The sequence below is a fragment of the Myodes glareolus genome, chromosome 2 (genome assembly GCF_982192425.1).
Source record: "Myodes glareolus chromosome 2, mMyoGla1.1, whole genome shotgun sequence".
In the NCBI taxonomy this organism is placed as follows: domain Eukaryota; kingdom Metazoa; phylum Chordata; class Mammalia; order Rodentia; family Cricetidae; genus Myodes; species Myodes glareolus.
The window spans coordinates 132,175,970-132,192,989 of NC_142027.1; the positions used below are offsets into that span (position 1 = coordinate 132,175,970).

General features: G+C 49.0%; 1 protein-coding gene across 5 annotated transcripts in view; it reads left to right on the forward strand.

The window, feature by feature from the left end:
* Ube3b (ubiquitin protein ligase E3B) overlaps positions 1-17,020 on the forward strand; it is a 58,387-nt gene that overhangs the window by 24,135 nt on the left and 17,232 nt on the right. For all 5 annotated transcript variants that reach the window (XR_007235040.3, XM_048449853.3, XM_048449848.3 and 2 more), the window contains 8 exons: positions 202-379; positions 1,743-1,906; positions 3,375-3,542; positions 6,828-6,999; positions 8,485-8,603; positions 9,118-9,232; positions 9,920-10,019; positions 12,251-12,370. Coding sequence is in view for 4 of the 5 variants with exons in the window: in XM_048449853.3 (XP_048305810.2) it covers positions 202-379; positions 1,743-1,906; positions 3,375-3,542; positions 6,828-6,999; positions 8,485-8,603; positions 9,118-9,232; positions 9,920-10,019; positions 12,251-12,370 (1,136 nt within the window). In the remaining variant the exon portion in view is untranslated. The remainder of the gene's footprint in view (positions 1-201; positions 380-1,742; positions 1,907-3,374; positions 3,543-6,827; positions 7,000-8,484; positions 8,604-9,117; positions 9,233-9,919; positions 10,020-12,250; positions 12,371-17,020) is intronic.

The following is a 17,020-nucleotide window of genomic DNA, read 5'->3' on the forward strand; positions in this document are numbered from 1 at the left end:
AGAGCTGTGTCACTCATCTGTGACCACGCTGGGATTTCAAGTCAAGTCAGCTTGGTTCTTCCAGCCCCTGGCGCTGGCTGAAATCCTTCACGTGCACTGTCCTTGCTGAGTCACAGCCCCCTGAGCCTCGGGCAGAGAACAGGGCTGGGAGACCCCGTAGCACACCTGTCTGGCATCGCGTTCAGTCTTCTCTCTTCATAGGCAACATCCTCCACTTGGGCTCCCTCAACCCCAAGGTGTTAGAGGAAGAAACAGATGGGTTTGTGAGCTTGCTCACGCAAATGCTTTGCTACTGCCAGAAGTACGTGTCTCAGAAGAAGTCGAACCTCACCCACTGGCACCCTGTGCTCGGCTGGTTTTCCCAGTCTGTGGACTATGGGTATGTTTGGAGAAAGCTTTTCGTTCTCCCTCCTTCCTCCCTCCCTCCCTCCTTCTCTCCTTCTGTCCTTCTCGTTCTTGCCTTCCAGCTTCCATGGTTTTGTTTTGCTCTAGAAATAATAAGCACTTATTATATGATATAGATATGACCTGGGGATTGGCTCTCTGGTGGAGGGCTTGCCTAGCAGGTACAAGGCCCTGGGCTCAATCCCCAGAGCCAAGAGAACATTAAACCACCCAAAATCCTCATATGCAAATGATCTGGGCAATTGGCCTTTCATCCTTTCCCTTCATTGATAGTTTTTAATGTGTAGAGATGACATCATATGGTTTTCACCTTTTTTTATTAGTAAATGATGAACCTTGTCCGTCTTCTCCAGTATCACTTTCATTGATTGATGAGGCAGCCTTGCCTCAGAGACAAGGCAAACGATTTAGAGGGCTAAGAGTCCCTCTGGCCTTTCCACAAGGTGGAATATGAGTGTCTTAGACTCCGAATCATTAGAAACGCAAGAGTGGAAGAGCAGAGGTGACAGAGGTGACATCCCATGCCCTGGGATGGCACCAGGCTGAGGCATCTCGGATATCCAGCTGGTCTCTGTCAGGTACCCGAGGAACATCCTTGAGACCCATCCAGACACTACAAGACATTGCCCCAGGAAGACACTTCTGTGTGACAGCCCACCTAGAGAACAAGGGCCCATGCCCTAGGTGCACCGTGCCTTCTTTACTGAAGCTCTTCTCCACTCCTCACCCATTTCCTCATCTGAAATGTGAGGTGATGGCCCCACGTCCCCGAGAGCACTCTGGGCCCTGGTAGGGTTGTCTCCATGTCTTGATGCTACATGCCACGGGCCTGGCTTGTGCCCAGTGGGTTGTGGCTGTCCCCACAAGATGGTGGGGGCCAGCTTAGGGTGTTGATGGATTCTAGGAGTTGGGGTGGTGCTGGGAATGCAGCCTGCGGTGGAGAGGTGCCCCTAAGGCAAGGAGACCCTGGAGGTCTGGTGCTTTCTTAGGTGTTGGACTGGCTGAGTGCAAGAGAAGTGCAGTTGCTGACAGCAGCATGGGAGGCGGCTGGAGTGACAGGCAGGTGCAAACTGGATGCCTTTACAGATCCAGCCCCTCTGGCAGTTTCTTCTTTCTTGCTTGTCTGTTGGTTTTTAGACAGAAGCTCATTATGCAACTCAAATTAGCCTCTAACTTGCAACATTCCAGTCTCTTGAGTGCTGGGATTGCAGGCGAGTGACCTGCCAGCTCTGTTCATATTTACTGTGTCCCCTGAGTGGAAGCCACATGGGATTAGAGTGGGCTCTCCCTGGCAGACAGTGGGTGGTACTGACACGCTGTCTCCTGCTCTGTCCTAGCCTCAATGAGTCCATGTACCTGATCACCAAACAGCTGCAGTTCCTATGGGGAGTGCCTCTCATCCGCATTTTCTTCTGTGACATCCTCAGCAAGAAGCTGCTGGAGCACCCGGAGCCAGCCCCTGCGCAGCCATCATCCCCACAGAACGTGCTTCCTGTGAAGAGTGAGTGGCCACGCTCAGCCAGAAGGCAGCTCCTGCTCCTTACTGTGTGAATGCCTCACTGCCTGTGGGTCACCCCTCTCACTACCATCTGCAAGCCGCTTAAGCCAGTGATAGGTCATAGGTTAGAAATTAGAGCCTGGGAGACAGAGCGAGGCAGTGCATGCTCGGGGTCGCTCTGCTGTCTGAGCTTCATCTTGTCTACACACTTCCCGATAGCCAAAGGGAAAAGGCTTTTGTGGGCCCCTTTTTTCTTTCTATCAGGGAGGAGCAGAAAGTCCATTTTGTAGGGGAGTTTAAGATTTTTTTTAGTTTAGTTATAAATCTTCACATAAGGAGCCATTCAGGCATAGGCCAGGCTGGCACCTCAGGAGCACCCCGGGGTAGAGGTGGGCACTGAAGAAAGAGAGCTTTCCTACTCTGCTGTGATCACAGGTAAGGAAATGCGACCAGCATGTGACCTGGGATTTCTGCCTGCACCGCTCACCTGGGATCGTGATGTCCCCAGATTAATTCACAGAGCCAGGTTTCTGATGCAAATTATGTAAGGGTTTTTAATAATATTCAAACTCGAGTTTGGACCTCCACCACCCAATGCAGTGGGTGAGGAAAGGGGCAATCTTTTTAAGGGGAAACGCCGTAATCAGGGCAGTTCAAGTCCTGTTGTCTTGGGATTGGGTGAGGGGCACATAAGATAAGGTAATTTCTAAACCCATTGGTCAGTTTTTGGGCGTGAAAACCTATCAAAGAGCTATAAATTACTAACAGGGAATCTTCAAGGACAGGATACCTCCCAAGAACATCTGGACCTCGTGAAATTTTATGGCCCTGCTCCCTGTCTTCTTAATTGGCCACTTTTAGGGTATCTTTTCCAATTCTGCTATGGCAGCACATTTGTGGAGCTGAGATCGCCCACCCCCAGCTTAATATGTGACTTAAGATGAAGCCCATTCTCTATAATGGAGTTTGCAAAGTCAGGTCCTCAGAGGATAAATGATGGTTCTGCTGCTGGTAGGTGGTTGTGAGTGTGGGCTCCACACACGTCACTTCCTCTGCCTATGAACAGGAAAGCCAAAGGCAGAAGCAGAATGCCATTCTGCCAGGACGTGAGGCCTCCAGAACACACACACAGCGCCTGGTCCCGGCCCCTGCCCCCGCCTCCTCTAATATCGTCCTCTATCTTACCCCATCCATGTCTTCATAAAATTCTGTGACACAATCAGAGACTGCCACGAGAGCTGAACGTGGCTGGCTTGTGCTGACAAGCACTGTGGTGATCTGAACGGGTCTCTGGGCTTCACCAAAAACCCAGTGTTGGTTTTTCCCCAGTTTATCCCAAAGGAGCACATTGGATTGTGCTGCAGCCCCGCCGCCCCTGCCGTGACTAGGGTTCTTGCCATGCTCTTCCTCAACAGGTGGGAGCTGGCAGCTGGCTGAATTTCTGCTGTGCGTCTTCTTCCCTCCGTGCCAGGTCTCCTCAAGCGTGCGTTTCAGAAATCGGCTTCGGTTCGGAACATTCTCAGACCTGTCGGGGGCCGACGCGTCGACTCCGCCGAGGTGCAGAAGGTCTGCAGCATCTGTGTGCTCTACCAGACTTCGCTGGCAACTCTCACACAGATCCGCCTGCAGATCCTCACAGGTCAGACCCGCTTCCACAGTGGGCAGGCAGTTTTCCGAGGGTTAGAGATTGGTGAGCCTCTGATAGCTCAAGCCAGCCTCATCATGGCACTGCCATCTTGTTCCCCTTACGAGCTCTTCAATTACAAAGTACAACTCTTTTAAGTTCCTTTCTGAGTAGAACACAAAGATAAGAGACAGGAAGGAGACTATAAACAGCCTTACACCATCACCTCCCAGCGACGCCTACCTGTGCCCAGTGTGCTCACACGCAGTATAGGTGTGCTCACATGCAGTATAGGTGTGCTCTCACGCAGTATAGGTGTGCTCACACGCAGTGTAGGTGTGCTCACACGCATTATAGGTGTGCTCACACGCAGTGTAGGTGTGCTCACACGCAGTATAGGTGTGCTCAGACAGACACATCTCATCTTACCCTTTTCTGCTCATCACCCATAAGCATTTATCATGTCAGTGCTTCAGAAACCTCATTTTTATTGGCTGCATGATGCTCATCATGTGGATATGCCCCGCATTTTCTTTTAGCTGAGCAAGAAAATCTCTTCTGTAAGGATAGAATTGGGGGTCAGGGCCATTGTTGGTATGAACTGATCTGAGTATAGGTGGATGTCTCTAACTGGGCAAGCCATTTGCTTCAGGAAAGGCTAGAGGCGGCTGTGTGTATGTGTTTTTAAATCCTTGACTGCTGCTGGCTCTGTGTTTACTCCTGTGTGTTCACCCCAGGTTGTCGGCATCTTGTCTGTGCAGGGCACTGAGGATGCCAGGGTCTCTGTCCAGGCCTGTAGTCTAGAGTCAGGGAGACCAGCAGTTCACAGCAGCAGCAGAGTCCAGAGTGCCTCACCTTGCACTGCTGCTGTTGAGGGCCACACAGTTCTTTGTGGAAGGCAGTCTGGTGTTATAGATGCCACCCCAACTGAGACTTGCTCTCCATGGCAGGGTAATGCCAGGTCATCCCCACTGGTAGCACAAGTGATAAAGAAGAAGCAGGTGGCTCCATGTGCATTTGAAAAGCACATCTGTAGTTCTCATGGTTACATGGTATTAGGGGCATGAGAACTAGGGGTGACACCGCCTGTGTGGCCGGAGCCCCTCTGCAGCCTCACTGCTGAGCTGGAGGCAAGGGAGGGCCTTGGGCGGCTCCCCAGGAGAAACTAGTGGGAGGAAAACAGGGCAGGAGCTGCCTGGCACTTACAGCCCCCAGGACCTGAGAGATTCTTGGGGGAGAGGATTTTGAGGTTACCACCTATCTCTTTAAGGTGAGCTCACAACAGAACTCATTCTTCTGTGCAGAAGCTGAAAATCAAGCTCTTGGCTCACACCCTTTGTGATAAGAGTGCTATGGAGTTCATCCTTTCGCTGTAATCTTAAGACAGTTGTGGAGCTGGCCTGGCTCGACAGCAGTGCAACTGTACTGCACCCTCGTGTGCCCACAGCACGTAGCCCTGCGACCACCTGTGAGCCTTTGCTCCCTGTGTGTGTCACACAGGCAGTTGCTTTCTTCTTGTGTTCAGTAAGATATTTTATCTTTGCCCAATGCAGTATAGGATTACTCTGCTTCTTTATGTGTTTTTAAATTGTAAGGGTTTTGAATTCTTCAGTGTATATGATTTGCATACACATGAGCCCCTGTGTAGCCAGTATACTGGACAGGAAGCAAGTGGCATCCACCTTATAGTCTCTTTGCCTCTTCACAGGTCATCAGTTCACCTGTCAGCATCCTTAAGTAGCACTGAGGGAGTCTCCCCGAGTCTCACCCCAAGCAGCACGTCTTACCCAGACAGGCTTCACTTGAGACTAATTCTGAGAGTACCTTCCCCACCAAGAGGTATCAGGTCCAGTGCAGGCCTGCTGCTCTCTGGAGCATCTTAGCTATCACTCTGGAGCCTCAACCCAGGCTTACTTGATCTCTGCCACAGCGTTGGCCAGAGGTGTGCCAATCTATAACCTGTGTGTCAGGCCCTGTAATCCTTGGGAAGCAAATTAGAAGGTTCCCATTGCACCTGTTGCTTTCTCCAAGGGTTCATTTTGGGGTGTCTCTGCTGCAGCCATTCACTGCTTTCCTGGTTTCAGTGTAGCAGCAGGTAGGAGGGAGCTCACCCAAATGCAGGTGAGCCTGTGAGATTGCTCAAGGCAGGGGTCTGCCCATAGACCAAGCCAGCCTGTCACCATCACAAATACTCTTCTGTTGGAACACAGCTAAATCCATTCAATTCCTTCATTCCTGTGTCTGCTTTGAGTGTAGTAACAGTGTCCAGGTAAACCTGGCCTGTTCTTACTCACCATGAAGACCAAGAAAACAGCTGACCTGCGTGAATTCTTCCATAACACGTAGTTGAGTCAGAGCCAAGGCAGCAAGCCTCAGGTGGTCAGGGTGACCAGCTGACCTGACCAGTTCAATAAAGGAAATGCCAGGCTGGGATGCACACTGCCTCCTGACCTGGAAGCTGCACTCTGAACCACATCTGGTTCTGAGTGCTGCCAGTGTGCAGTCATTCTTCGCTCAGTTAAACTGATCAATTGAATTGTCTCAAGCTTTTCACAGCAGATTGCCTGGCCTGCAAAGTTTAAAATACCCTCTGACTTAGCTGTTTTCTGTAGCTGGAGGTGTCTGTCCCACCCGCTAGTTCCCCATTAACTCTGAGGCTTAATATTAAAAACTATTTGGCCTATTAGCTCAGGGTTATTATTAACTAGTTCTTACAGCTTAAATTAGCCCATTTCTGTTAGTTTGTATTTTACCACAGGGCTGTGACTTGTTACCCCACTCCTTGCTTCTCTCGCAGCTGCTGTCATCTCCCAGTCTCTCCTTTTTCTCCCCGAATCTGTGGATTTCCCACCTGACTCTTTTCTACCTGGTTGGCAAATCAGCTTCTTTATTAACCAGTGGTAGTAAGACATTCACAGCATGCAGAAAGACATCCCACAGCAGGTTTCCTGACTTAAAACACGGTGGATGTGTCAGACAGACCCTGGTTCTCTCTCTGGCTTTTACTCCATCCATGGAATAGGGACAGTAACTGAGCCTCGCTGCGTTTCAATTCCTCCTATAAGGCAGAGCTGCGCTGGGCTTTGCGGGCGGGTGTGCTTGGGAACTTTGCACTGTGGAGTCTCGCTTGTGAGCATCCTTACCCAGTGTCAGCTGCCCCTGCTGCTGTGACCCTTAGGGTGGAAAAGCTTTTCCTGCTGGCCCGACTCTCACGCACTGCTTTGCTTTTCCAATGGAAAGAAAGAAATAGCAGACCAGCCGAGGTCTCCACCTGAAGCTTGGGTTTCTCTCCTTTTCCAGGCCTTACGTACCTTGATGACCTGCTGCCCAAGCTATGGGCATTTATCTGTGAGCTGGGGCCCCATGGAGGGTTAAAGCTCTTCTTGGAATGCCTGAACAATGACACTGGAGAGTCCAAGCAGCTCCTGGCCATGCTGATGCTGTTCTGTGATTGTTCCCGGCATCTCATCACGTATGTTGATGGGGGCTGAATGCTCTGACTAGGACTCAGTGGGGCCGTCAACAATGCGGGGAAGCAAGTAACCACACCCATGTGGCAGGCCACTCTAAGAACTGACCAAGAGCTGGGTGTGGTGATGCATGCCTGTGATGGCAGCTACTTAGGAGGCTGAAACAGGAGAAATCTCTTGAGTGTAGAAATTCTAGGCCAGCCTGGTCAGCATAGCAAGAACCCATAGCCCTTTGCATCTCCCACCAAAAAATAGACAGTCTTCACAGTGCAGGCGGCGTGCGCCGGGTTGTTGATCAGCAGCTGTGGCCCTTTGTGGTCTCATGGAGATGTGTTCAAACCATACCTCAGCCATTTATTCACCTGTAGGTAATTACAGGAAAACTCCAGACTCAGAGTTTACTGAGACACCAGTTTCCTCCTCTATAAATGAAGTGACTCCGGCCCCCACCTCTGAGGTGCGTAGGGATTACAGGAGACAGCCAGTGCCCAGTGCTTACTGCCCAGCTATCAAGCTGACTCTACACAAGTCGGGTTGACCTCGCTGAGCCGCTCTTTCCTCATTGGTGGGATGGAGGTAACGTCACCTGACCACATAAAGTAACTAAGAGAAGGCATTATTTAGAACGCAGTCAGGCAGCCTGGGACATTTGCAAGAATCCTCGTGTTCCCTCTGCATTTGCTGCTGTCTGTCTTCCACTCTCTACAAAGATCTAGAAATGGACCTCAAGCAGCGCCGTTTAGACTAGAAGATCTCATATCAAGAGGGTTTGGTACATGTAGCTAGCTGACTAGGTGCCCTAAAGGAAGGGGTCTAGTGACCAGGATAAATACACTAATGGATGAGACAAGGCTAACCCAAGACTGAGCTGTATTCTAAAGCATGTGAAGAGGGTTCTGTACATTTTCAGTTGAGCTGTGTCATGTCCATCCATGCATCCATCCATCCATACATCCATACATACATTCATCCATACATTCTTTCAAATATTCACTTGCTCACTGTTGTCTCTAGTGACCAGGTCTCTCTCCTAAACATGGGATCTGGTTTCACAGTGCTCCTCAGTAAGCACCGACTGACTAAAGACTCCTTTATGGTCAGGCACGAATGAGGCATGGTGGAGAATGTGCCAGGCCTCCCTGGGAAAGGCTCTGAGTAGAACTTACTGTTTTTCCTTCATTGTTCTGTCTGCCATCCTACTCTGAACAATTTCAAGTAAACAGAAGGTAGAGAAGACTAGCAAGCCCTCAAGAGCTCTCTCTAGCTCATTGCTTCATCTTGTTTACACAGCAGCCAGCAGCTCCCCTCCCCTGGCTTTCCCTGAGGCAGATCTCAGACATCATGCCATTTTGTCTGCAAGCCGTGCAAGACGTGTCTTGAAGAGCCAGTGCTTTCTTCATCTTGCTTGTTTTGTCTAGAAGGCAGCTAGGTCTCATTTGTTTCCGTTTTTCAATGGAGAATTCTGAACAGTTTTGTGCCCCGTATAGCATCCTTGATGACATTGAAGTGTATGAAGAGCAAATCTCATTCAAGCTGGAAGAGCTGGTCACCATCTCCTCTTTTCTCAATTCCTTCGTGTTTAAGATGATCTGGGACGGAATCGTAGGTAAGGCAAAGGTGACCTCCGTTCTTTGGTGTTACCCCAGGCAGCCAGTCTGTACCCTTAGCTGCAGGTGTCTCGGCTTTAAAGGTGGTAGAGAATGCCTGTCTTCTCACATGGCTGGGCGAGCTCATGAGATAGTCTGGTTGCAGAGGTCTCTCTGCTGGCTCCTTCAGGCTGTGCACTTGGGGTTGTTACTAGTGACAATCTCTGCACTGAAATGCCCTTTACAGCTATACTTTGGTTTCCATGGGGATGGAGCTTGTGCCAGTCCTGCTGTGGGCAAGTCTACAATATAATGTTTCTGCTAGTTCAGTCCAAAGCTCCTTAGAGAAAAGGGGCCTTTGGATGGAGCATTCTTGGGATGCAGCATGGGTGACTTCCCTGAAAGATACCCAGGCCCTAGGGGTGTTAGAACACTCCTGAGAGCCTGTGGTCCCACTGAAGCAGTGTGCCAGAGCTCAGGCCTGCCATGCTGAGCACTGCCCACCAACTCTGACCCCTCCTGTCTGCTGCACAGAGAATGCCAAGGGTGAGACCTTGGAGCTGTTCCAGTCCGTCCACGGGTGGCTGATGGTGCTGTATGAGCGAGACTGCCGAAGGCGCTTTGCTCCTGAGGACCATTGGCTGCGAAAGTGAGCACGGGGTAGGGCAGGGCTGGGAAGCCTGGGTCCTCCCTCACGCCTGCAGTGTAGGTGCCTTGCTGTTCGGCATTTGTACTTAGGGCGAGAAGCTGCCTCTTCTCTTGCACCCTGTCCATTTGTCTGTGAAGCGCCTGTCAGGGTGTGTCACATAACAGCCCTTCTCTTCCACCAGTGTCACTCCAGCCAGTTGACGGTGACAAAGCCAGGTCACTCTCAGCAGCTGTCCCCTCTGGCCTGGGAACATAGGTTCTCCCAGCTGATCCAGTAGATACATTATCAACAGAATTATCTGAGTAAAAACTGCCTTCAGGTTTGGGGGGCTGGGCTGGGGAGCCCTGTGACAGAAACTGAACTCAAGAACATATCCGCATTTCTGTCAGTGACCTGTGAGGTCTCAGGAAATGGTTGCAGTTCTGACAACAGAGCAGGGCCTCACAAACTCTGCTGCGCAGGGCTCTGTGGGCCGGACAGCCTCAGCCCTAGCCGCTCCCTCTGCTGTGGTGCCATCGAGACAGCCACAGACCATGCACATAGGCTTGAACAGCTGTGGCTGTATTCCCGTAAGATTTCCAGAAGTAGGTGGCAGCCACACTTGGCCACGTGCCCTGCATTGCCAGCCCTGCGCTAGAAAGACTTTCCTGGTTTTGGTAACCACATCTGTCTGTCTCTCTCCTGAAGGGATCTCAAGCCTGGGGTGCTGTTCCAGGAACTTGACAAAGACCGCAGGAGGGCTCAGCTGATCCTGCAGCACATCCCCCATGTCGTTCCTCACAAGAACGTGAGTTGACTTGGTACCTTCTGTCCCACGTGTTGTTTGTGGCTCCTCGCCATTGTGATTGGAAATGTCTGTGTGTGTCACTCATCCCTCACACGCAGTGGTAGTCTGTCTTACCTGTGCAGCTTGTGCTAAGACAGCGTGGGTGGTTTGAAGTCAGGTAATGTGAACTATGTGCTGTGTAAGGCCCAGCACGTGGACCTAATGGAGCCCTCAGGGGTCAAGAGATGGCTCCACACATGGTGGAAGGAAAGCATTAACTTTAACAGGATTACCCTCTGACCTCTACACAGCAGCAAGGCAGGTACCCACACAAACACGTGTAATTAGTTGATTTTTTTAAGTGAAAAATAATTTTAATTAAAAAATAAATTGTCAACAATCTCCCATTGATGCATTTTCTTATTACTTGGATTTCAGTTTAGGTTTTGCATAAGATCATTATATGGAGTCTTAGATCCACTGCGTGAGATTTAAAGTAACTTTTTAACTTAGATTTCACCTACATCTAATCAGTATTTTCTAATTCATAAAGGAGGGTATTTGGTCTGCTCTAACTCAGAAACAGTACAGATGATGTATTCAGCTCACAGGGAAATGAGGGGCAGAGCTTCAAGGCCTGGGATGAGAGAAAATATGAAGGATGGAGTCAGAAATGAAGCCAGAACCTTATAAAGCAAGGCTAGTAGTCTGAGGCTAATCCAGAATAGAGGCCCTGCTCAGAGCTGTGCTTCCGAAAGATGGCTCTGGCTGTTGTGTGAGGACTGAGTAGAAGCAAGAACGTTAAAACAGGCTGGCCAGAGCAGTCGAGCCAGAGAAGGAAGATGGCAGAGTCCAGAAGTTGCTTTCACCATCAAGAAGGGCTGGAGGGCAGGTGGCCAGGAGAGTCACCCCAGCTTAGGGAGACAGACAAAGGCAGGTCTGTAAGCAGCTCCCGCTGGGCAACAGGGATGCTGGGCACCAAGGCAGAGGGGGAGGAGCCCAGGGACTTTTCAGAGAGCACTAGGAAGAGAGCAAAAGCCTTGGGAAGGGCCAGGCACTAGGGTAGGAGCTTCCGGGATGTGCCGGACACTGGGACAGTTTCGTGCCCCACATGCCCCCTTCAGAAAAGACCCCTTTTCTTTCCTCCCCCAGCAGATACATATTTAGAAAAGAGCAAAGAGGAAGTGTTTGTAGTTCTTGCTCTTTGGAGATACTGAGTCCTCACTGCTCTCTGGCTTTACTGTAATACTTTGGGTCACCACTCATCTGCCCATGCAGTGGTGTGCCAGTAATGTGACTGCTTCATGGACAGGCCTTAGGAGTGAGGGACTCTCCTGGAAATTACTCAGTCACGTGTGTCCTCTCCTAGAAATTCCACAGCTTGGGGAAGCCAGCCATCCTGTGCTGTGTTCTCTAAGGGATGGTGCACCCTTCCTCACCTTTAACTTCCTACTGTTGGTGATGTTTGCCCTCTGCCTTTGAACAGCCCCCAAAGTTAGCGTCTCTAATCCAAGGTTGAATCTCCTAAGATTTGCAATGGCTATTATCTGCCTTGTGAATTTTCCATCTTCTGTGGGCCAGGATGGCATGAGGTAGGATAAGGCAGCTGTGAAGTGGGGGCTTGAACTTTGTCCCAGTGTCCTGGAGAGAGTTGTCCTCACTTGGATGTCTGCCGTGGTCACTGAAGCTTGTCAGAATCCTAGGGCTAAGAAGACAGGTTCTCTCTGAACGGTGACTGAGAACCTGCTGTGTGGCAGGTCTGAGGACACAGGAAGCAGGCAGGAAGGCCAAGCATCTTTATACTGCAGGTTCATTTTTTATATCTGACAGTCAGAAAATTTGTCTTCAAATGTTTTTTGTGTCTGAAATCATAATATTGATTTCCTCTAGACCAGACGCATCTGTCAAAAGCAGCCTGTGTGACTGGCAGTGTCCCTGGGCTTCTGAGATGGCAATTGACCATATGAGTGTGGTTTCGATGGCACTGGTTCTTGCTGGACTCCAGCTGTGACCAGGCGCCTCTCTCTGAAAGACATCTGTCCTGGTGCCAGTTTAGCTGATTCCCAGAGGTGTTTTGGGGAGTGTGCACTGTTCTCACAGGACACCTCTGAACCATAGCACACAGGGCATCCTGTTCTCATCCCATCTCAGTTGACTTGAGTGTTGGTCGTTTTGTACAAGGGATTTTGTTTTGTTTTGGTTTTGACATCAGTTGTTGACCCTGTTTCTGGTTCCACCTTTGCTCACTTCAGAGAGTTCTCCTGTTCCGAAATATGGTTACCAAGGAGAAAGAGAAACTGGGGCTTGTGGAAACCAGCTCTGCCTCCCCTCACGTCACACACATCACTATCCGCAGGTCCCGGATGTTGGAGGTGAGTGACCACTCACAGCAAAGAGTGCTCTGTGGGGTGGATCTAGTGGGTGGCTGCTGCTTCCAGACCCTCTTGTCACTCCGTGGTATAAAAACTCAGAGCAAGGCTCTTAGAGCAGGAAGGGTTGTTTAGCTAATCAGCTGGGCAGGGTAACCACTCAGTCTAGCATGTCCTCAGTGCTGGGGGCTTCAGTGTCTTCCTAGGCCCTGCGAGGGCCCTAGGTATAGCGCCTACACTATGGGATGCTACACAAACCAGGAACTAAGCTGGAGACTTAAATACACACACACACACACACACACACACACACACACACACACACACAGACACGGGGAGATGGGTCATCCTTGATACAAGAATGCCAACTTTATTGTGCTCCAGGGAAACTTATATAGGGATCCTTAACTGATAGCCACGCCCCAGCTCTCGGGATCTTTCAGCTGCAGGCCTCACCAGAACCTATTCCCCTGCCATCTTGTGCTCAGAGCAGCTGCAGGCACAGGAAAACAAGTGGTTTTGTTCAGTTCACTCCAGCAGGCAAAGGGTCTGAGACAGGGCAAAGAAAGTCAAGTGGCCAGGGGTCTACAGCCCCCAATAGCTAGCTCCCTCTTTTCTATATAATTAGACCAGACCTGTTTTGGGATGCAGAAGCACATATTCACATCTCTTACCTGTCATAAAGAACACTTGCCTCAGCGCGCGAGGCCTCTGTCTTAGGTTGACTGTGACAGGCTCCTGTCTTACCCATCTCTGGCTCACCAGTCTTTCCATAGCCTGTTGACTCATACTGCTCTGGAGGAAGCTCACTTTCTTGGGCAAATAGCGATATTACATCACTGCTGCTGCTGTTGCTGTTGCTGACGCCTGTTGTAGAGGCAGAGCAACAGAAACCTCCAGCTACAGGAGTTCCGAAGGCCAGCGTTCAGCAAGCCTTGGCCTTATGGGAGTGGCTGGACTGGCATGGGTGTGGCACAAATATAATGAAAGGAAAGGGAGCAGCCAGCCACATGCTCTGGCTGTTCTTATAAAAGGAAAAGAAGTTTGTTCTATAGGTCAAACTGAAAAATGCCCTGGTGAAAACTATATTGGGAATTCTGGACCTCTAAGGCAGTGGCAACCTGTCTGGCTAGGGGATCAACAGTGCTAACCACAGCAATCGTCTGACTGGTGGCAATCTTGGTTGTCTCAGAGGCCGCAGTGGTGACAATAGCAGCCACCACAACCTTGGCTGTTCCATAGCCCAATCAATGGAAGGGAACTATGGCCACACAGGACTATCACCACCAGCAGATTCCTGACCAGTGCCCATCGTACCTGTTGCCCATGGCTGATGGTCAGGAGAATCGTCCATAAGACACACAAGCTGTTCAGGAATCCAAATGGAGCTTTCAATATCCTGCGGAAAAACACACATATACTTCCACGCCCCCGAGTGAGGACTGGATCAGGCCCCCTCCATGCTCCAGTCAACACATCCTTCCACTGTGGCATCGGATGAGTAGAGACACGGGGCTGCCAGTGCCGCTGAGCAGTCGATGTTTTAGTATGTGATTCAGTTGTCAGAAAATTTAATATAGAGAGAACATTAGAAAGGATAGCCCAGGAAGTACTGTACTCTCCCTATTTTGTTTTGTGAATATAGTCTTTGAGAGTTCAGTGAGCCCATTCTACTATAGCCTGTCCCTGGAGATTGTAGGGTATTCCTGTTTTATGAAGGATGTCATAATTTACTGAAATAAGCTGGTCCATTGTCTGTTTTAATCAATGTTGGGGCCCCCATGTAGGCAAAAGCTTGGAGCCATTGGCTTTTTACATCCTTTACTTTTTCCCCTGAGTGGGTGGAACCAAAGAGCGTGCCTGAATGAGTACCCACAGAAACGTACAAATCCTAGTTTGCCAAAAGATGCCACATGAGTAACGTCCATTTGCCACATATGGTTGGGCAAAATACCCCGAGGATTAACTCCTAGATGAGGGGCAGGAGCAAGTTCTGCACACAAAGGACATGCTTTGACAATCTTAAGAGCTTGTTCCTTAGAAATGTTATATGTGGGCCTCAAAGAAGTAACATTAAAATGGAATTTATCATGAGCCCATTGGGCAGAGGCCAAGGAATCCTGGGGCAGAGAGATTAAGAAAACACAGGTCACTTGATCAGCCTAAGAGGACCAGGTAAGCCAGAATGTGCCCAAAGGGGGCCAATATAAATCTTATGAGATCTTTTCTACAAAAGTAATTGAATGTTAGTCAACAATTCATGAACTGCAGAGGTACTGGCTTTATTTCCTGCTGTTTCCAAGGTGGGGTGGGGAGAACCTTAGCAACATATATCCTATCAGTAAAAAGATTAATAGGTTCAGCTGGAAAAGTAACCAAAGCTAAATGGATGGCAGCCAATTCTACTCTTTGTGTGGACTTGTAGGGTACTTTTATTTTAACAGTCTTCTGGGCTGTGACTATGGCAGCTATGCCATTAGAGGGTCCATCTGTAAATACATTAAGGGCACAATCTAGGGGAGCTAGAAAATAATTTTAGGAAATTCCAGGTGTTTCTCAAAAAATTTAACTAATTTATTAGGGGGGTAATGGTTGTCAAATTCGGCAGACTGAGTGGTTAAAAAGATGGTCCATTCTGGGCTAAATAACTAGAGCCGGTTAAGCTGCTCCTTATTGTACAGAACAATCACTTTATCAGGGATTTTGCCAAATGTCTTAAGACTTTCCAGGTAGGCCGTGTGCAACACCTCCAGGACAGCCAAATGATAGGACTGCACAACCTATTTGAGAGAGGCTCGTCTGTGCACACAGAGAATAGATCCCTCCTGTAAAAAGATTGCAGTGGGCTGCAAGGCTGTGCAAAAGACCAGCAGAAACAAAGGCTGGTGATAATCAATATAATTCAGATGGGCTTCTCCTAACCGCTGTTTTACTAATTTAAGACATCCACAGCCTTCAGATGTCAGTAACCTGGAGGACTTGGGGTTTGAATCACCTCTTAAGATTTCAAATAAGGGGCTGGAGAGATGGCTCAGTGGTTAAGAGCACTGGCTAGTCTTCCAGAGGTCCTGAGTTCAATTCCCAGCAACTACATGGTGGCTCACAACCATCTGTAATGAGATCTGGTGCCCTCCTCTGGCAGGTGGGCATACAAGCGGAATGTTGTATACATAATAAATAAATAAATAAATAAGTAAATAAATAAATATTTTTTTAAAATCTAAAAAAAAAAAGACTTCAAATAAGGGTTTTAATTCTCCTGTTGTTAATCCCATTGATGGTCTAATCCAATTAATGTCTCCCAAAAGCTATTGAAAGTCATCGAGAGTGTGGAGCTTATCTATTCTTTTGTGGTCAAACTTGTCTGTAGGAGCTAATGGCCCAAATACTGAAAAGGAAACATAGTCTGCATGTTCTCGGGGACCACAACTAAACCAGACTGTTGCAGTCCCTCATAAAGTGTCTGAAACCCTGCATGCAAATCACATTCCTTTGAGGCTGCAATAAGAATAACATCTATATAATGAATGACATATAACTGGGGCGTTGCTCCCTTAGGGGCCATAAAGCTCTGGAAACATACAGCTGACACAAAGTTGGACTATTAGCCATGCCCTGGGGCAGCATAACCCATTGATACCTTTGGTGTGGCTCTCTGAAATTTAGTGGGAACGCTAAAAGCAAATTTGGGTGGGTCCTCAGGATGCAAAGGAATAGTAAAACAGCAGTCCTTGAGGTCAGTCACCACCATGCAATAATCCTTAGGGATAGCTACAGGTCTTGGCAATCCTGGTTGTAATGATCCCGTAATTTCTACACATTTGTTAACCTGCCTAAGGTCCCATAATAGTTGCCAACTGTCAGATTTCTTTTTGATAATAAATAGGGGGGAAGAGGATGGCACTATATGCCCAGCAGCTAACTGTTCTTGCACAAGCTGCTGAGCAGCCAGTAACTTTTCTTTTGATAGGGGCCACTGTTCCATCCATGGCTCAACAGTGGCCCTCAATAAATTTTCCAACCTTGCTCTATCCCCACCATGCCTCACAGTCAACCCTTTGTCAGCAACAGCCTGTGGATCCCCCCTGAGGATCTCTGCCCAGCCCCCACCTGGGGCTAAAGCCCTGATCTGCTAACATATGCTGCACAGGTTCAGTGGTCAGAACTGCCCCCATAGTTTGCAAAATATCTCTTCCCTATGAATTGAGGGGAAGGTGTTCCAGGACAAATGGTCCAAAAATGCCCTATAACCTTCCTATTGGGTACTGCACTCTTGAGAACTGGCCATTCCTACCCCCTATAATGCTGTAGAGGCTGGTTGTAGAGGCCAGGCCATGGGCCAACGTTTTTTAGTGATCACAGAAGAATCAGTTCCTGTATCCAGAAGGCCTTTGAACATTTTCCCATTAATTGTTAATGTAAGTGTGGGGCCATTTTCTAAACCAGAAACCCAAAAAGTTCCAGAGAGGCCTGTGGAGCCAGACCCCTTCCTTCCCTCGTTCTTGTTTTAGGAATGGATTAGTAGAGCGAAACATGGGCAAAATATTAGTTGAGCTGTTCTCGTTCCTTGAGGGATGACAAGGACTCCCACCCCAGCTTCAATCATTATTTTAATTTCTCCAGTATAATCATAGTCTATAATTTCTGGTAAAA